This window comes from Sardina pilchardus, chromosome 24 (genome assembly GCF_963854185.1).
Source record: "Sardina pilchardus chromosome 24, fSarPil1.1, whole genome shotgun sequence".
Lineage (NCBI taxonomy): Eukaryota > Metazoa > Chordata > Actinopteri > Clupeiformes > Clupeidae > Sardina > Sardina pilchardus.
Window position 1 is genome coordinate 24,879,544 of NC_085017.1, and position 17,611 is coordinate 24,897,154.

The window sequence follows — 17,611 nt, forward strand, 5'->3', positions numbered from 1 at the left end:
TCTCCGAGATTGAGATATCATGTTGCCGGGGTGTCATTTTTTCAGTCACGGAGGAAGTTTCGCCCCTTGTCTCTCCCTTTGGGCATATCTGTCGCTACAACGCCACATTCAAAGCCTTTGTGGCGCATGGCCTTGCTGTGAACACAGTTTCTGCTGATCCACAAAAGGTGTCAAACGGAGCATTGGACTAAAACTGCCGTGTTCTCCCATGGCTGCCCTTAATCCTATTATCAAAACCCGTTTTATACAGATCAACCCCCCGCTACCTTCAGCCTCTCCCCATTGGGCCATCCGCCTAAAGCCGGCTGGGCACTTTGCTGGGGATGGATGGTGTGGCCTCACATCAAATGCTCGCTAAGCAGGTATGTGTGCGTGTATGATATGGACTGATACAGTGGCCGAGTGGATTGAAATGAAAGATTTACCAAAAAATACTCTATCTATAAGATTAAAGCAACGGTGCCATAGACACACAGAATATTCGTACCTTTATTTTCATTTAAATCATGTAATTTACTTACAAATCAAATTGTTCAAATCAGCATATTTGGAGATTGGGTCCAAATAATCTGTGGTGGTAATCTCATTGCCATAATTTATGTTTTATTCAAGCTATTGAATCTATATGAAATCCTTAACTTTTTTTTAAACAAATTTGCAATTGTGATATTTAAGGCTTCTTGTCCTCTGTGCCATCAGTGAGGATTTCTGGTGCAAAGGACCAGACCAGAATGAAACATTTGCAAATGTCCAATTGTTTCTCTAAGTATCACTTATCTGTCTTAAAGCCCGTGTATGAACACACACACATACACACACACACACACACACACACACACACACACACACACACACACAGAGATCTCCAGGCTGCCCTCAATAGACGCATTTGCGAAGACATTGACCAGAGTCAATTGCCTGTCAAATGCTATGCACGATTAGGCAGCAGTGGCTATTGCTCCTAATATGTGAGGTCTCCCATAGAGCAGCATCGGTGGGCCTCTTTTTTAGATTCACACACACACTCACACGCCTGCACACACGCACCCACGCACACACACACACACACACACACACACACACACTTTCATCTAACCGCACAGTTCAATGCTAATGTCCAGTGCACTGTCCAGTCGATTGAGCCCTGCAAAAAAGCCCAAGAAATCCCTCCCTTTTTTCTCACCCTCATCTCCTCTTGTGCTGTCCAGCTGCCTATAACCTCTGACCCCTAACCCTTACTCCTGACCCCTGGACTCATTCCCACGCCACGCCCTTTTGTGTGGACCTCGCCATGGCAACAGCGCGGCCACGGCTACCACGGTAACAGATGGACAGGGCCTTGGAAATAACTTCATTCAACCGAGCCGCGGACAATCTGCCCCCTGGATCCCCCACCTCCCCCCATCAACCCCTTTCTCCTCACCCCACTCACCCCCATCGCACCCCAATCCGCACAATTCATTCCACTGCAGGGTCTCTGGTCATGTGGACTGATAAAGTCATTACCAACAGCATTGCAGATTCATCTTGGCATGCTACACAGACGTGCACATGGAAATACGATTCAGATATTGTTATCGCATTGGACGACATGATGCAGTTGGCTTATCCGCATAGGGCAGGAAACCAAATCACAGTCAACTATGAGGACATGTGCTGTGGGGTGGCCAGCATATACTCCATGCAGTGTAACAATTATTTATTTCAGCCACAGGTATATAATATAAGTATGAGCATGACCACCAGAGACATCTTTCTGCTTTGCCAAATAATATCTATGTAAAAAAGTCATGTGTTTATTACATCATTTGGTGTCTGTTCAGTTTCAGTTTGTCTGGCCCCTAAGTAGATTTTGTGTGTGTGTGTGTGCGTGTGTGTGTGTGTGTGTGTGTGTGTGTGTGTGTGTGGGTGTGTGTGTGTGTGTGGGTGTGTTTCGGGTGTGTGTGTGTGTGTTTCGGGTGTGTGTGTGTGTGTGTGTGTGTGTGTGTGTTTGTTTGTTGTCATGTTTCTTTTCACTGAGCCCAGTTCCAGTTTATGGCCCTTACGGGGTTGCTTGAAAAAAACAAAAGCACAAGGTGTCGGAAACACTTCCTCTTGTTCCTCAGAAGAGCTTGATGGCCTTTAACCCAACAGAGAACAAACAAGAAAACAAGCGCACAATGTGAGGACACACTCAGCTAATGAAGTCTCTCTCTCCCAACATACTGTTTCCCATATGTTTCAATGAATGCCTTTACAAACATTTATGCTGTGCCACATCAACTCCAGTGGTACTTTTAAACATCAATAGAACCATTTTCATGGTGCAATTGCTCATTTTCCTCCAAAAAGTTTTGAACTTTGACTAGCGCTGAATAAAATTCATTATACGTGTATAATGAGTCGTATAAATGATGCTCAATCAAAGGACTGACCATAGCTTATGCTTTTCTTTGCAACACCACGGATCCACAGGCCCTGAAATCACACAAGTGCAGCCACTTATTCCGTTTTTTGAATTTGCAATCACTCCATCCAGCATCTGCATCACTATCTTTCCCTCTTTGCGCAGCCCTCTCTCCCTCCTCCCCTCCCCCCTCTCTCATTTCTCCCCCCTCCCTCCCTTTTGCTCAATTCATTGTGCCAAAGGAGATTTTCTCCATTGAGGCCCAGTTTCTTAGGTAACCCCAGTGCTGCATGAAATGAGAAGGATAGAGAGAGAGAGAAGGAGAGAGAGGAGAGAGAGGGTTGGTGGGAGGGTGAGTGGGAGGGAAAGAGGGAGGGAGAGAGGGAGGGAGAGAGGAAGGCAGTGAGAAGCAAACTGGGGGGACAGCGCAAGGAGCGGGCAGAAGTGTCCAAGACACACAAGGAAGAGGTCGCAAGAACAGCCAGAGCAGAAGTCCACGGACAAAGTAGGGCAGGTGTCTCAGAGATCACACTACACACTCCAAGGTCCGGGAGAAGGAGGAAAGGACCAGCAAGAAGTCATGGATGACCAACCACTGAGGATGTTCCCAGCAAACGAGGAATTTTTCTGCTAAGAGGGGTTTTTTTTTTTTTCTTTTGCTGGGTTTTCCATGAAACACAGTATTTAATGTAGGCCTAGGTCTTAGCATTCTTGCCCTCTTGAAAAAAAAGACTGAAAGCTTTCTCTGTGTGCCACTGCCGGTCACACAAACTTTTTTTTTTTTTTTTTCAGTTTTCAGTTCTACTTGGCAAATCAGAAAGAAGACGCTTGCCCACTTGCTACAGAATATCAGTGCCGTGTTTTCTATCTATGTGTACAATTGGTACATACACAGCATGTATCAGTCTTGCATGTATTTAGTGTATTTTGAGGGAGTTTTCTTTTCTGAGGAAAGCAGGTGCCATCGTAGTAACCTCCAGCTCGTGGGGAGGCCTGCTGCTCCCAAACTCTGACCCAAAGGGGTCAAGCAGGTGCTGCCGGAGGACGGGCCGGCTGCTGCAGCTGACCAACTTTTGGAGATCCAGTGTGCAGTGAGTGACAGCTGTAACATGTGGCCATGTGCTGATTCAGTGTACGCCAATTGTTCCTTTGGTTATTCAATGGTGAATTATTTGAAACATTGTAAGTCATTTTATTTGTAGCTTAAGTTTTTAGAGTATATTTTATGCACAAAACGTTTACATGTACTGATGATGTTGTGTAAAAACGTTGCATTGGATTATTTTATTCTGAACACGAGGCAAAATTAGTTGATGTGATGGCAAAAATAGTGACTTTTTAGCTCATTTAAAGTTTTGGCGGACACTTGCTATCAGGCAGCTTGTTCCAAACCAGCACATCTGAGAAAGAATACTTTTTTTATGGGTTTTCTTTCTTAAGGCTCTCCTGCCATTGTATTTTTTCCTCTGTTGTTTTAGTGTCTCTTTTGAATGGACCATGCTGGCATGCCAAGTTATTATTTAAGCCTCTCTCCTTTGATCCCTGTGAGGGCGAGGAGCCTTTTGTGAAGGTCACTCTGTTGCTGCCCTGTGTGCTGACCCTTCCTCCGATGCCCATTGTGCTTCTGTGACTGAGAGGGTCAGCCAGTTATTGAGCCTAAGCCCCAGCGCGGGCCTTGCCCCTCTCCTCCTTCCCTCTCCTCCTCGACCCCTTTTATTAGAATGTTCAGCCGTCCCTGCGTCCATCCGCCGGCCCGGGCCGGCCCGAGACCGTCCACCCATCCGCCCGCCCGCCCTGAAACTGGACGTCTGGAGCTGATTGTCCAAACGCAATTCTTGTGTATACCTGTGTGAAAGCAGGAGTTGTGGATGGACATCACGCCCCTGACGGTCCCCCGCTCTTCTAGACATGGGGGGCGGCCGCGATGGACAGTCTTCCGGAGGAGGCCTCTCCGTGGCCATGTTGGCCTTTTGTGTGGTGAGTAGCAGCAGCGAGAACAGCAAAAAAAAAACTGAGAGAGAGAAACGCCCCACCGCAGCACAGCACAGCACAACAACCCAGGACTCAGCAGGGCTTCCTGTCGGCTCAGAGCCTGGGACCTGGGAGGTGGGTTTGGAGTAACACTCCAGCGCCGGGAAGAAAGAAGTTGAGCAAGCAGAGAGTGAACACAGAGCACGAGATAGAGAGAGAGAAAGAGAGAGAGAGAGTGGGGGACTGAAAGAGCCATGGAGGGAGAGAGAGAGAGGGTGGAGGAGTGAAAGAGCCATGGAAGGAGAGAGAGAGAGAGAGAGAGTGAGAGAGAGTGGGGGGGAGTGAAAGAGCCATGGAGGGAGAGAGAGAGCGGGAGTGTTGAAAACACTTATCTCTACAGAGGCCAGTTGGACATGTCTGATTTGTTCTGCCGTTTGTGTACGTTCACCTACTTGTGCGTCTGTTGCCATTCTCCCAGTGGCTGCCCGTCTCTCCCAGCGCCTCTCAAAGGAAAAGGGTGGGAAGTGAGCGAGAATGGGAATGAATGAGAGTGTGTGCGTGTGTGAAGAATGGGGCCAGCGAAAGACAGAAAGTGAGAGAAAGAGGGGGATTGGGGTGAGGCGCAGAGGAGGGGCGCAGCCCAGGGAAAGTGGGATTAGAATAGAAAGAGGCAGAGGAAGACGGAAAGTGAGATTTTGGAGGGACACGAGGAGAGTTTGACCGAGGGATTTTTATTTTTGTAAATCACAATTTTTCCTGGAGTTGCCAGAAAAGTCCCAGATGAAAGAGTAAGTTTAAAATGACTAGACAATAATGTAGCATGAGGCAATGTGATAAAGGAAGGAAGGAAGGAAGGAAGAGAGAGAGAGAGAGAGAGAGAGAGAGAGAGAGAGAGGCAGAGAGAGATCAAGAGGGAGCCAGCATTAATATGCTAATGGCCTGAGTGAGCACACAACAGGCGCACTGACCAAGCAAATCACTGCTGGACACACACTGGGGCTAATCCCCCACACAGCGTTCACACACACACACGCACACGCACACGCACACGCACACACACACACACACACACACACACACACACACACACACACACACACACACACACACGCGCACACACACTCTCTTCTCACACCCTAGTCATACAGTCACAATCACACACACACACACACACACACACACACACACTAGTGTCAACCGGTGACTGATGTCCTCTCACATGTAAACAATGATACAGTGATGTAGACTGTACCAAAATATAACTTTTAGATTATTGTTGACTCTCATTGTCTCCACCTCTCTCTCCCTTATCCATGTACTCACTCGTGTCACACACACACACACACACACACACACACACACACACACACACACACACACACACACACACACACACACACACTCAGCACTCAGTTCGTCTGAATCTCCATGGTTATTTAGCCCTGTGGAACCCTTGCATGGTAGCTTGTGTGTGGATTGTTGTGTGATTGTCGGTTCAGAGTTACAGGCTGGTGGGGCTTTGCTCTGCTGCAGTTCTGCTCCTGTCACCCAGAGTAGCCATATTTGCTGAAAAGATATTTGGCCATCTGTGGCTGCCCCCAAAAAGAACTTCAAACATCTTCTGACAAAGCCACAAATCCAGCTTTAACAGTCATATTTGTCATTGCATTTAGCCTATATTGCTTGTGTTGATGTTGTCTTGATTTTCCTGTGTAAACTTGTTTTTAGATTAAATAAATAAAAACAATAAAATAATTTTTGTACATATTTTGTCATTTTTAACTTTTCATATAATTTCGACTGTTTGATACAACAATGTCCTTACATCATGTCTAGACTATAACAGCAAAAATATATATTATTGGTTGCATTTTCAGTAGTAGGCTAGTTTCAAATACAGAACTACAGCACCCTGGATCAACAAAACAGGAAATAATTATTAAAAGGGGTCAAGTGATATCCAGAGATTTTACCTTTCTGTAGACTACAGTTCTGATGTTATTTTCACATGGTATCACATCTTTGTTGCTGCTGCGCTTATTTTCAAATCCAATATTTATTTATTTTTTCTTTCCCTTGTGTATGCCTATGATAGGGTCCGATCCTATACCTAAAACGTATTTTACATTACGGTATGTTTACAAAATTAGAACCACCAGATGTCGCTATGCTATATAGCCAACTGAATAAAGGAAGTCTACGCAGAGAGATTGTATCCGGCGGAAAGTGACACATTTTGTTGCTGTTAAATGTTGAGCAAAGCAAAATTAACAACTAACTGTAGACTTGCAGATAATTAGCTGTCGTCGTAAATGTTTAGTATTTTTGAGTTGCATCATGCCTAGAAGCGTCATAAGTTCGCTTTGATCGAGTCTTTTCCTCTCCCGTCGTTGGTGAATACTGGCGAGGGACAAGCCAGCTGTTCATCACCTCTTCTACGTAACCACTGAAGTAAGTACGACACAGCTGTTGACAGCTTAAGTAAACCTCCAGGGAATGTGTCAGTGAGCGTTTGATGATGATGACACTGTGATACGGTTAAAAAAAACAGACTGCCTCGAATGCAGGATTGTGCAATATTAAGACTTTCTTACCTTTTTTTGTTGTTCGTGTATTCACCTGTCACTTTGTTGGACATAAGATGTTTTGTTGGGACATACAGTCAGAGTAAGTTCTGCATCATATAAACAGTTGTGTTCTTATTTATGTAGTTAGTATGTACTTGTGACAGACTCTGAATTAAGCACAGAGACATTGAAACCTGCAACATTGACAAGCCATAACTTCCTGAAAAAGAGCACACCTACTCCAGGTAGGCTAGGCCTATCCCCTAATCAAAGACCTACTATTAGGCCTACATTTGATTCTTATGACGCCCAATAGCCTACCTACATAATTGACTGTAAACACTTTATTATAGACAGACAGTAACAGTTACAGTAAATTAACTGATATTGAAAACAGTTTGAATTCATTCTCTGTATCATGTCACTGAAGAAGTAAGTTTTCAGTTGATGAGTAGGCTATTCTGTTGATGTTTGCATCTCATTCTCTGACTCAGCCTGGGATGTTTGATGGGTTACCTTGTTCCTCAGGTTATTCTGACCAGATGGCAAACCCAGTGAATATCCAGGCTCCTAGTAAGACCTGGGAGCTGAGTTTATACGAGCTGCACAGAACTCCCCAGGTAAAGTATCAGTATGACTTCAGCCAGCTCAATCAGCGCCTTTGTAGCCACTCATTTTGGAATGGATGAGCCTAAACATTCTGATTACACAAACATTCTTTCTCAGTGAAATTGACATTTATATGCCTTCCACCCACTTCACTTGAAGTCTGATTTTGAATGAATTGCAAAACGTGTATTTCTTTTTAAAGATGTGAATGTTTAATGGATATCAGTTATTGGTATATAACTAAATTAATTCTGTATTCATTTTAAATACAGATATATTATGAAGTTGAGATCAAGTTAAAAAGCACAAAAGCAGAAATATATATAGCCACAAATATATATAGCCGCAAGTGGCAATGTGGGGGCCTAGCAGTACACTGGCAGGAATGGCTTTGCCATGGCATGAGCTGTCACTCAGAGCAACTTTCATGTCAATTGAATAAGAATGGCTGAGATAGCTCATTTACGTTATTACAGGACCCCTAGAGGCCAAATGACACCACTTTCCTGGTTAGTCCTCAAAATCAGTTAACAAGTCCCCTTACCAGGTTTGGACTTCCTATATCAAAGCATTGCTGAGATATGAGCTCACTTCCTGTTTGCCGGCTTCGCCGTCAAATTTGATTGACTCACTTGAGGTGCAGACATGAAAATGGGTGAAATGAATCATGGGACTGTCCCCAATCAGTGTTCCAAATTTCACAACTTTTTACCATACGGTTGTGTGGGCTGCCATAGACTCCCATGGCAGAAGAAACTCTCAACAAACACAATGGGGTCCTGCAGCTTCGCCAAACCAATCAAGGCCAACCAATGAGATGTTCAGACAGTCAATATAGACATGCCTGGCTGCCAATCATGTTAGCCAATGGAAAACTTAGTTACTAGTTACAACAGTTGGAGAGGGGGTATTGGTATTGTATGTTTGGCTGTGTGTTGAAATTAGTATACTTCTGCAAAAATGACTAGTACTTTTACACAGTAACATTTCATGTGTTCGGGCGTGCTGTTTGTGTGTGTGTGTGTGTGTGTGTGTGTGTGTGTGTGTGTGTGTTTGCTTGCTTGCTTGCTTGCGTGTGTGTCATGGGTGGCGGTGGCCTTGCCTATTCACTTCTTGTCTTTCGGCAGGAAGCCATCATGGATGGAACAGAAATTGCCATATCTCCCCGAAGTCTCCATAGTGAGCTGATGTGTCCCATCTGTCTGGACATGCTCAAGAAGACCATGACCACTAAAGAGTGCCTGCATCGCTTCTGTAATGACTGTATTGTCACTGCCCTCAGATCAGGGTGTGTATTATGCTCTCTCTTTCTCTCTCTCACTCACTCCCACACACACCACACACATGCACTCACACAAACACACACAGGGAACACTGAAAGCACACATTTAGCAAAACAAGCTGCACTTTAAAATGAGGTCTGTAACTTGGATGGAGAGATGAAAAACTGAGAGAATCAACAATATGTCAGACCAGCTCGCTGTACATTTTGAGTAGTTAGTGCCATACATACAATAGATACCACAAGTACTTCTTTAAGGCTTTGAGTAGAGCATGTGCATTCTCCATAGTATGCTCTTGTTCAGTCTCTTTTTCTACTAAAGTATTATTCCTAATAGCTAACCCCTGCTGTTTTGAAAACAAATGCCCATTGCCAAAAATAACCACACTGATTACAGTTGCCCTGGCAACATATTTGGCAAATCTGATTCAATCCTAAAATCTCACCGAGGTCATGCGAGTCAAAAAAGATTATATCTTACTCAACCGATTCCCATAATTTTCTCCACCACCCCACCAGGAACAAAGAGTGCCCTACCTGCCGCAAGAAGCTGGTGTCAAAGCGTTCGCTTCGCCACGACCCCAATTTCGACGCCCTCATCTCGAAGATCTACCCGAGCCGGGACGAGTACGAGGCCCATCAGCGGCGCGCGCTGGACCGCTTCAAGCAGCTGCACAACCCACAGCCGCTCATCCTCAGCATCGAGGAGGGCATCCGCCTGCAGGCCAAATACAGGTCAGGGGTCAAGCAAGGGTCGGGCCCATTTTTTTTGGCTTGGCAAAGTATGGTGGTGTGATGTTTTACACATTCCAGCCTGTAACGCATTTTTGTATCAGTATGGATGTAAAGATTTTCTTTTGCGCTGTTTGCATTTCACTCATTGTTTAGGTTTAGCAGTCGGACATCCTTGAAACACATTTAGATGGAAATTACTTCAGACATTAACCTTTCCATCTTAAGACAACTCAAGACATCGGAAAGCGTTGAGAACATGGAGGTATTATAAGAACTGGAGAGAGTGAACAAGTCCCGCCCCCATTCATTTCAATGGGAATGCTAGGCTAGTGAAAATTGCCAAAATTGAAAGTTTTTTTCAGGCTTCAACATGGCGTTTCAAGGGGCTTGTTTTTCCGGTGCCGTTTTATTTAGCCAATGTTTAATAAAATATTAGTACCATGTTACTGACTGACGTAAGGTACAGAAGGAGAGCTCGTGCCCACACTAAGCTCGTGCATGAGCTGAGAGTGGAACAGCCACCAATCAGCAAGAGGAGAAATGGCACCGGACATGATGTATTTCTGGAAAATGGCGACGAGGAAGTGCCTTGCTAATCGGCGAAGCTAATCAGTCAAATCCTGACCCCCTGGTCGGGCCGGCGGGGTCTGTCTCTCTAACAGTACTTGCCAAGAGATGGAAATATGATTCCAGTTGAATACAGTGCCCACCACATTTATTGGCACCCCTGGTAAAGAAAGAGGTATAAAGATTAATAAAAGATTAATTAAATTAAAAGAGGCATACATAATCTTTTGCCATTTTATCTTAGTTTCACAATGGAAACAATAAGGACAAAATGGGAGCTAATTTACTTTAAGAGGAGAAAACAAGAAGACCCGTAGAAAATCTTATTAACAACTCACTCAACTTATAATTCAACTTACTATTCAATAACTATAATTCAATAAATTCTCACAGAGGTCCTATGTCCTCGTCACTTATGAACATGCAAAATATGAGAGAGAATACACATATTTCTTGAGCTAGCCTCTACCCTCAAGATGGCGCTCTTCCGGGTACTCAGCGATTCTCCATGACGCTGTGCAGACACCTAATTCAAATGACGCCAGTGCCAAAGTGCTAACAGACTCTCAAGTTGGATGTAATGTACTTAGAAGAATGACTATACTGAAAATAACTCCAGACGTAGGTGCAAGTATGGTGGAGGGTTGTGATATTCTGGTGCTGTTTTTAATCCAAAGGCTCTGGGAATCATGTTAGGGTTTATGGTGTCAGTTCAAAAGTATTTGGCAGAGGCATTCTGATAACAGTCGTGAATGGATCATCCAGCAGGTCAAATGCTCTAAAACATACTTTACGTCCATATCAACACAAAATTGTTTAGTGAGCACTGTGTTCTTCAGGGCTATCTCCGTTCGCTGATCTGAACTCCATAGAAAACGAATGTGGTGATCTTAGGAGGAGCACAGGATCCTCTCAAATCTAGTGCTGACAGGTCACACAGTTCATACCTGAATAAAGCAAACATCCAGTGTGTATGCTGCATTTTTATGAGCTAGCTGTTTATTTTATAGAAAGCTTGGCATTGCATTGTTGTGCTTGATGTGCTTTGAAATGTTTCAGATGCAGAGGCAATCCGCTGTATGATTTTTAAAATTCTAATCTGCTACTAAGGTTCATCTGAGGATGTGAGTCCTTAATGATCACATCCCTCTCCAGGCCGTTCTAGTTTGTACTGTAATTTCCCGACTATTAGCCGCATCTTATACATTGATTTTGCGATATTTCTTCAGCTATGAGGTTAATACAGGGGCACAGTTAATATGGTGTCAATATGGTTTTGTTTCTTTTAACTTTCATAAAACACTGTCCTGCGGCTTATTCACAATGTGGCTTATATGCGGGAAATCACTGTAATCCCACATTTTCACAGACCTCTACGGGTGCGCAAAGCTCAGCAGGATGACGGTGACAACACCACCTTCAGCGGCGACGAGGAGAACGCGGACGCCCGCTCCCACGCCTCCCACGACTCCGCCCCCTCGCACCAGACCTCACTCCTGACCAATCACGCCGCAGAGGCGGGGCCCAGCCGAGCCAAGAGGCCGCACGGCTCCGACGAGTCGGGTCCCGAGGCGGACGGCGAGAGCCCCACGCCACCTCGCAAGCTGCAGCGCAACAGAACCAAGTCCGAGATCGAGCTAGTGTTCCACCCACACCCCCTGCTAGTGAACACTGACCTGCACGGCCAGACAAGGTGAGAAAGAGACCAGTCTGGCACAGCCAGCAAAGTATCCTTTGACAGCCACTGATTTGGGTCTTCGGGAAGGGTCAAGGATTCATAGTCCTCCTTCAGCAAGACCCACTTAGTATTTTTTTTTTTTTTTCACTCAATTAAAATCACTTTGCTGAGATTATACACGGAGAATTACTTTATTCCGGTGTCCACTAAACTAGAGCACATCTAGAATAAACCCCAAGTTTATTTGTTTATACAATAACAGTGACTGTGTGCATTACATGAGTTTTTTTGTCTCCGTAGCAAAGCGTTATGGTGTCTGATATGCAACCCCAGATGTTTCTACTGAGTAATTTTCTCCCTGTCCTGTTTTCAGATATGTCAAAACAACAGCCAATGCCACAGTGGACCACCTCTCCAAGTACCTGGCCTTGCGTATCGCCCTGGAGGAGAGACAGACAGACCGTCCGGCGGAGGAGCCTGGCGTAGGGGAGACAGCAGATGGGGACGAGGACAGCAGGACCAGGGCCCCTGTCCGCATTCGAGACATCAGCGAGAAGCAGTATACCATTTACATCACCACCAGTGGCGGCCAATTCTCTGTGAGCACAACTGACCAAGCAATCATGAAATTATTAACAACTTGCATGTAAAGGAATTTTCATTCAATCCCCACACTAAGGTTATGTGAATGAAATGTTGGGTTCTTGGTGAGTGGATTTAAATAGTGTAACAAATTAACTTGAAGCAGTCTGTCCGTCCTGAAGGTTATTTATCCGACCCTTTGCTGGTTTAAGCAGAGAACAATCAGGGAACAAACATGTTCTCCAGTTCTACGAGCTAGATTACTTCAGCATGTCTCCATGTTATTGCTGCTCTCTTCCACAACTCGTCTGGTTTTCTTTTGCTAACGTCCCATCCCCTCCGCCCCTCAGACTCTGAATGGCTCCCTGACTCTGGAGCTAGTGAATGAGAAGTACTGGAAGGTGAACAAACCTCTGGAGCTCTACTACGCTCCCACCCAGGACCAGCCACAGCAGCCACAGCAGCCACAGCAGCAGCAGGCACCTCCACAGCCGGAGAAGTCATCTTCATCACAGCTGTAAAGACTTGTTAGGAGGCTGTTAAGAGATCTGTCTCTCGCATCATCGTTTGCTTATCCCTACAGCATGGAACTGTAAGCCTTATGAATCTCACAACTAAACCACACCCTCGATCCCTTAGTCACCTGTTCAGAGGTTGGTGAAAGGACTCATGGCTCCGGACACAGTTACAGGCATGACATGCGGAGGGGTTGAAATGATATCCTTAAGTAAGGATACTAAGGACTTTTGCATCTGCATAATGCCAAGGTTAACTACTTTCTTTCTTCAGAAGTCAGTCAGTACAATACCTTGAAAATATATATATTTTTACTTTTTTTTTTAAATCATTTTACAACCCTATGCATATGAAGAGAGGACTTGACAGTCAGTCTCACCCAGCGCAGAATGTTTAAATTCAAAATGGAGGCATTTTTATCACCCATGTCTTGTCAGAGAACAGCAAAGCTGCCATCAATTAGAAAACAATTGTTTCTACAGAGTATCCATGGTGTGCACCAAAGAAACACATGTAATTAGGGCCTAGAACCGGCGAAGTTCTGATTTTGCTATTACTGCCATGTTCAATTTCATAGCCTTATAAGGAGCTGCTTTGCGGAACCATAAATGATTATTCTGCATGAAAGTTGTTTAGCGCAACCAACAAGAGCAAGTGTCTTTTAAAGACCACACGTTTATTTTAAATGTATATAAATCAAGTTTCTAAATGCACTTTCTCCAAACCATAATTTCCATTAGAATGGGTTATTCTAGATTCTAATTTGAATCTCATTTCTTACTGTACAGTCTTCTGTATGTGATTGGTAAATTCTTTTGATGAAACAGCTGTTCTCAGTTTTCCGTTGTCAATTTAGTTTCTGGTCAACATTCTTCCGATTTTACTAAATCGGGTGAAACTGAAATAGCCTTATGGCTACAGAAAACATTTAACCTTAGTCCACATATCTCCACAAGGGATTCTAGTCTCCTGATTTGTTAATATGGTCCAAACAGGATTTTTTGTTTAATCAAAACTCCTCAGTACAGTAAGTATTACAGAAACGTAACAGGTGTATGATTAATCACACCTGAAGTAATCAAGTCAAACATTGCAGCCTCTACAAGTCATGAGCACCAATATACATAGTCATTTTAACCTGTATAAGGTGTTCAAACAATTTTCCAATTTTTATTTAAAGGGTCTTTCAGATGCTTACTGTTCTAGTAACACTCTGGCAGACCTATAAAGATTTCTCTGAAGCCAAACATCATAAGACATCCCATGAATTAGGACCACCCCCCTCAGTTTCAGATTCTCACCTAGCGAATAAATATTGGCTATCCGCATTCCAGATGAGCATTTTGTAAAAGCACCACAGGAGAAAAACAATTTTGTGAAATGTGACATTTATTGACACATGGGGTGCAGGGAGAGATTTACTTCTTCTTGGACACACCAACGGTGCGACCACGACGACCGGTGGTCTTGGTATGCTGGCCACGCACACGCAGACTGAAAGAAAAAGAGAAAGAGAAATGTCAGAAGAATGACAATATCAAACGATTAAGCAGATCATTAAAGGAGCCAAGAGCTTCACTGATCCATTCCAGGTAAGTGTTATAGCTCGACCACTACTTAACAGCATCCACATAAGACTCAGACTAAACAAATCTGTCTACAATCAATACATGAACTATTCACTGAGCAAAAGAGAATGACAAACGACATGTTAATAGCTGCACCTTCGTTTAAAAATATTTATTTTTTAAATCGAAGAGCACTGGGTGGTGAACATCATGCCACCTTTGCATCAGGCCAAATTCCTACATGCTTTCTGAATTCAAAGAGTAACTGATGTGTTCTTTGAGGATAATTTGTAAGGTCCCATTACAAAGATGGAATCAACGGGAAGAGATTCCAGAGTGGCAGTAGCCACTGGACCAGATGCAATTTAAGCAACACTGTTGCCATTAGACCAAACTGCTGGCAAAGCCATACAAATTTCAGAGCAACTAGGAGGGTATTCCAAGTACATGGTTTAGTGAAAAGCCTGAGTAACTTAACTCCGAGTGAGTAATAAACCTACAACAAGAGCCCTATGGTATTTTTGTGTTAGGCAAATTAAGCCATACAGCTCTTCTATTAGGAGGTTTACCTCTTTGTCTGAGTTAACTTACTCAGGTTTGTCACTAAACCATGTACTTGGAATACCCCCACAGTCTGGCTTTTGTTTCAATACCTCGACATGGCAACAAGACTCGCCACTTCATATACTTAACAGAGGGCACTAGGGTGCCCAGGGAAGTTTTGCCGTTTGCTCTACAAGCCCCTACTAGACTACCCTAGACCAGGGGTTCTCAATGTTTTTGGTTCCAAGGACCCCTTTTAGGGGATAACATTTTCCAAGGACCCCTAGGGTTAGGGGGTTGTAACCGTAACAGTTAACCATTCGTATTCTCTGAAGTTGTGGCCGGGTCCACTATCCCAAGTTAATGTGGGTAGGACCAAATAGACACAATTGGCTTGTTTTACAGGTGAAAAGAGCATCATCTTTTTAAAATGTTAACTTTATCATTTCAAGCAAATTATTTCGCGGACCCCTTGGCTATGGGTCACCGAAACCAAGGGGTCCCCGGACCCCACTTTGAGAACCACTGCCCTAGACCATCAAGCTTGACGTGCATATGTTTAAGTAACCCGTCTAAAATAAGAAGGAAGATGTTTGAGTTTAAGTTTGGACCATTTCCCCCTTTGCACATCTAGATCGGAGGGAGTGACCAGATACTAATGGGAGAGAAGACTATAATGGGACTAGTACATGACAGTGGGTCAGGAAATAAACAGTCCCCGAGAGCCCTTGCATCCAAAAGTAGCTGAGGTGATGCTGCTCGCAGGAGAGTCTGTTTTACCACTTGAGATGCTTAAAAGAGAATCCAGCTCACTGTCCATTACACATGCAAACATGTATTCACGTATTCACCATGTTTCGGTCATAGACCTTCCTCAGGTGAATCCTCAGGTGAACACCACTTCAGATGCCACAGGAGTGTTTGAGTTTTGAAAGACTTGAAAGAAAAACAGCTCTTACCCCCAGAAGTGCCTGAGACCACGGTGAGCCCTGATTTTCTTCAGTCTCTCCAGATCTTCTCTCAGCTTGTTGTCCAGACCGTTAGCAAGGACCTGAAAGACAGACAAAGACATGGTTGGTTATCACTGAGTGCAACATGATTCATACTTTTGAAATAACACAAGTAGCATTTATGTTCAAGTATACCAGATGGGCATGCATTCACACACCATACACTGGAGCATTTAACAGTTGCAAACAGAGTAAACTTTGAGTACATGACACACATACCTGGCTGTACTTGCCATCCTTAACGTCTTTCTGTCTGTTGAGGAACCAGTCGGGGATTTTGTACTGGCGGGGGTTCTGCATAATGGTGATGACCCTCTCAACCTGTTCAAATGTAAAAAAGAAAAAAAGTAAATTCACAATGCAGAATTAACATGCATTACCCATGGAAAAACTACTAGCATCATGGCATCTTGCGCATTCATTCAAATCACAATTAACCATACCTCATCCTCTGTGAGTTCTCCAGCCCTCTTGCTGAGGTCGATATCAGCCTTCCTCAGGACGACATGTGCATATCGTCTACCCACACCCTAAAAGAAAGTATCCCACTTGTGAATCAGCGTGTTTATTAAGATAGACCTCAAGCAAGAATGCAATATACTACATTATGTACCTATAATTTCCTTAAGGATGAGTATGCTTACCTTAATGGCTGTGATGGCGAAGGCGATCTTCCTCCTACCGTCAATGTTCGTGTTAAGAACACGAAGGATGTGCTGGAACTTCTCAGGAATTACCAGAGACTGCAAGACGATACCAACAATGCATTATATATCAGTCACTCCTTCATATGCACAAATGTTGAATGGCTCTAAGCCGGCAAACTGATAGATCTATACGTTCAATTATCCAAGCAAATTGTAAACCAAGCAACAACTCGCCCTGTCTCGAGTTATCTCGTTTGTGATTACATTAAGACGTGAAAGGGCAACTTTAACTACAACAATTCCGGCATGGCAAGTCAACATGCACGCTAAGTTAACTGGTTCGCAAATCGATGACAAACCAAGGCGGCCAGCTAACGTTAACCTAGCACCGCTAGTTATGTAGTGTATAGTAGGCCAATATTTACTTATATTGTCCAGCATTTTAACGTTGGTTTAACACCGACCAAGAGGGAAACGACACCAACAATAATAATAATCCAAGAGAACCATAACGCCTTTCATGAGCAAACTTTATTCCCATGCTCAAGAGCGACGCGGGCTTGAATATCACAGGGTTGCTAGCAGGCAACTCCAGGGTGTGATCACAGATTAAATACATCATCTACCCAACAAATATCACATTCAAGCAAACAACAATTGTATTTCATGATCATATACGATCCGTTTCTTTCTTAAAAGGCACAAACAGAAGCAGATGAATCAAGATATTCATTTATTATACCAGAAGCTAAATCTCACACTCACCATCTTGGAAACAGGTTCCGTTCAAAGAGGAACTAGAAAGGCTCTCGCGAGAGTTTATCCGTTGACTTTGCGCAGGAAATGAGTCCACCCCTAATATATTGCTCGTGTAACATGCAACCAAACATGTTCCTTGTCAATATTAACGTAATTAACGTATAAAATAAAATAATATCCATATATTGCAT

The 17,611-nt window shown here is 43.8% G+C and overlaps 2 protein-coding genes across 3 annotated transcripts; one reads left to right on the plus strand and one right to left on the minus strand.

Annotated features, from left to right (window-relative positions):
* The first annotated feature begins 6,568 nt into the window (after positions 1 to 6,568).
* On the plus strand, positions 6,569 to 13,717 carry LOC134072487 (E3 ubiquitin-protein ligase RING2-A-like). Of its 2 annotated transcripts, none has more exons than XM_062529210.1 (7): positions 6,569 to 6,808; positions 7,453 to 7,544; positions 8,661 to 8,821; positions 9,335 to 9,550; positions 11,487 to 11,810; positions 12,169 to 12,394; positions 12,728 to 13,717. In XM_062529210.1, the coding sequence occupies exons 2-7, from the start codon at positions 7,467 to 7,469 to the stop codon at positions 12,896 to 12,898; spliced, it is 1,176 nt and encodes a 391-aa protein (XP_062385194.1). In that variant the 5' UTR covers positions 6,569 to 6,808; positions 7,453 to 7,466; the 3' UTR covers positions 12,899 to 13,717. The 2 variants fall into 2 exon arrangements, with proteins under 2 accessions (XP_062385194.1, XP_062385195.1); XM_062529211.1 differs by having other exon boundaries at positions 8,665 to 8,821.
* A 547-nt stretch (positions 13,718 to 14,264) lies between these two features.
* Positions 14,265 to 17,510, minus strand: rps18 (ribosomal protein S18). The gene is made up of 6 exons (XM_062529212.1): positions 17,427 to 17,510; positions 16,659 to 16,757; positions 16,458 to 16,544; positions 16,234 to 16,335; positions 15,964 to 16,055; positions 14,265 to 14,387 (listed from the first exon to the last, which is right to left on the minus strand). The coding sequence occupies exons 1-6, from the start codon at positions 17,427 to 17,429 to the stop codon at positions 14,312 to 14,314; spliced, it is 459 nt and encodes a 152-aa protein (XP_062385196.1). The 5' UTR covers positions 17,430 to 17,510; the 3' UTR covers positions 14,265 to 14,311.
* Positions 17,511 to 17,611: the final 101 nt, after the last annotated feature.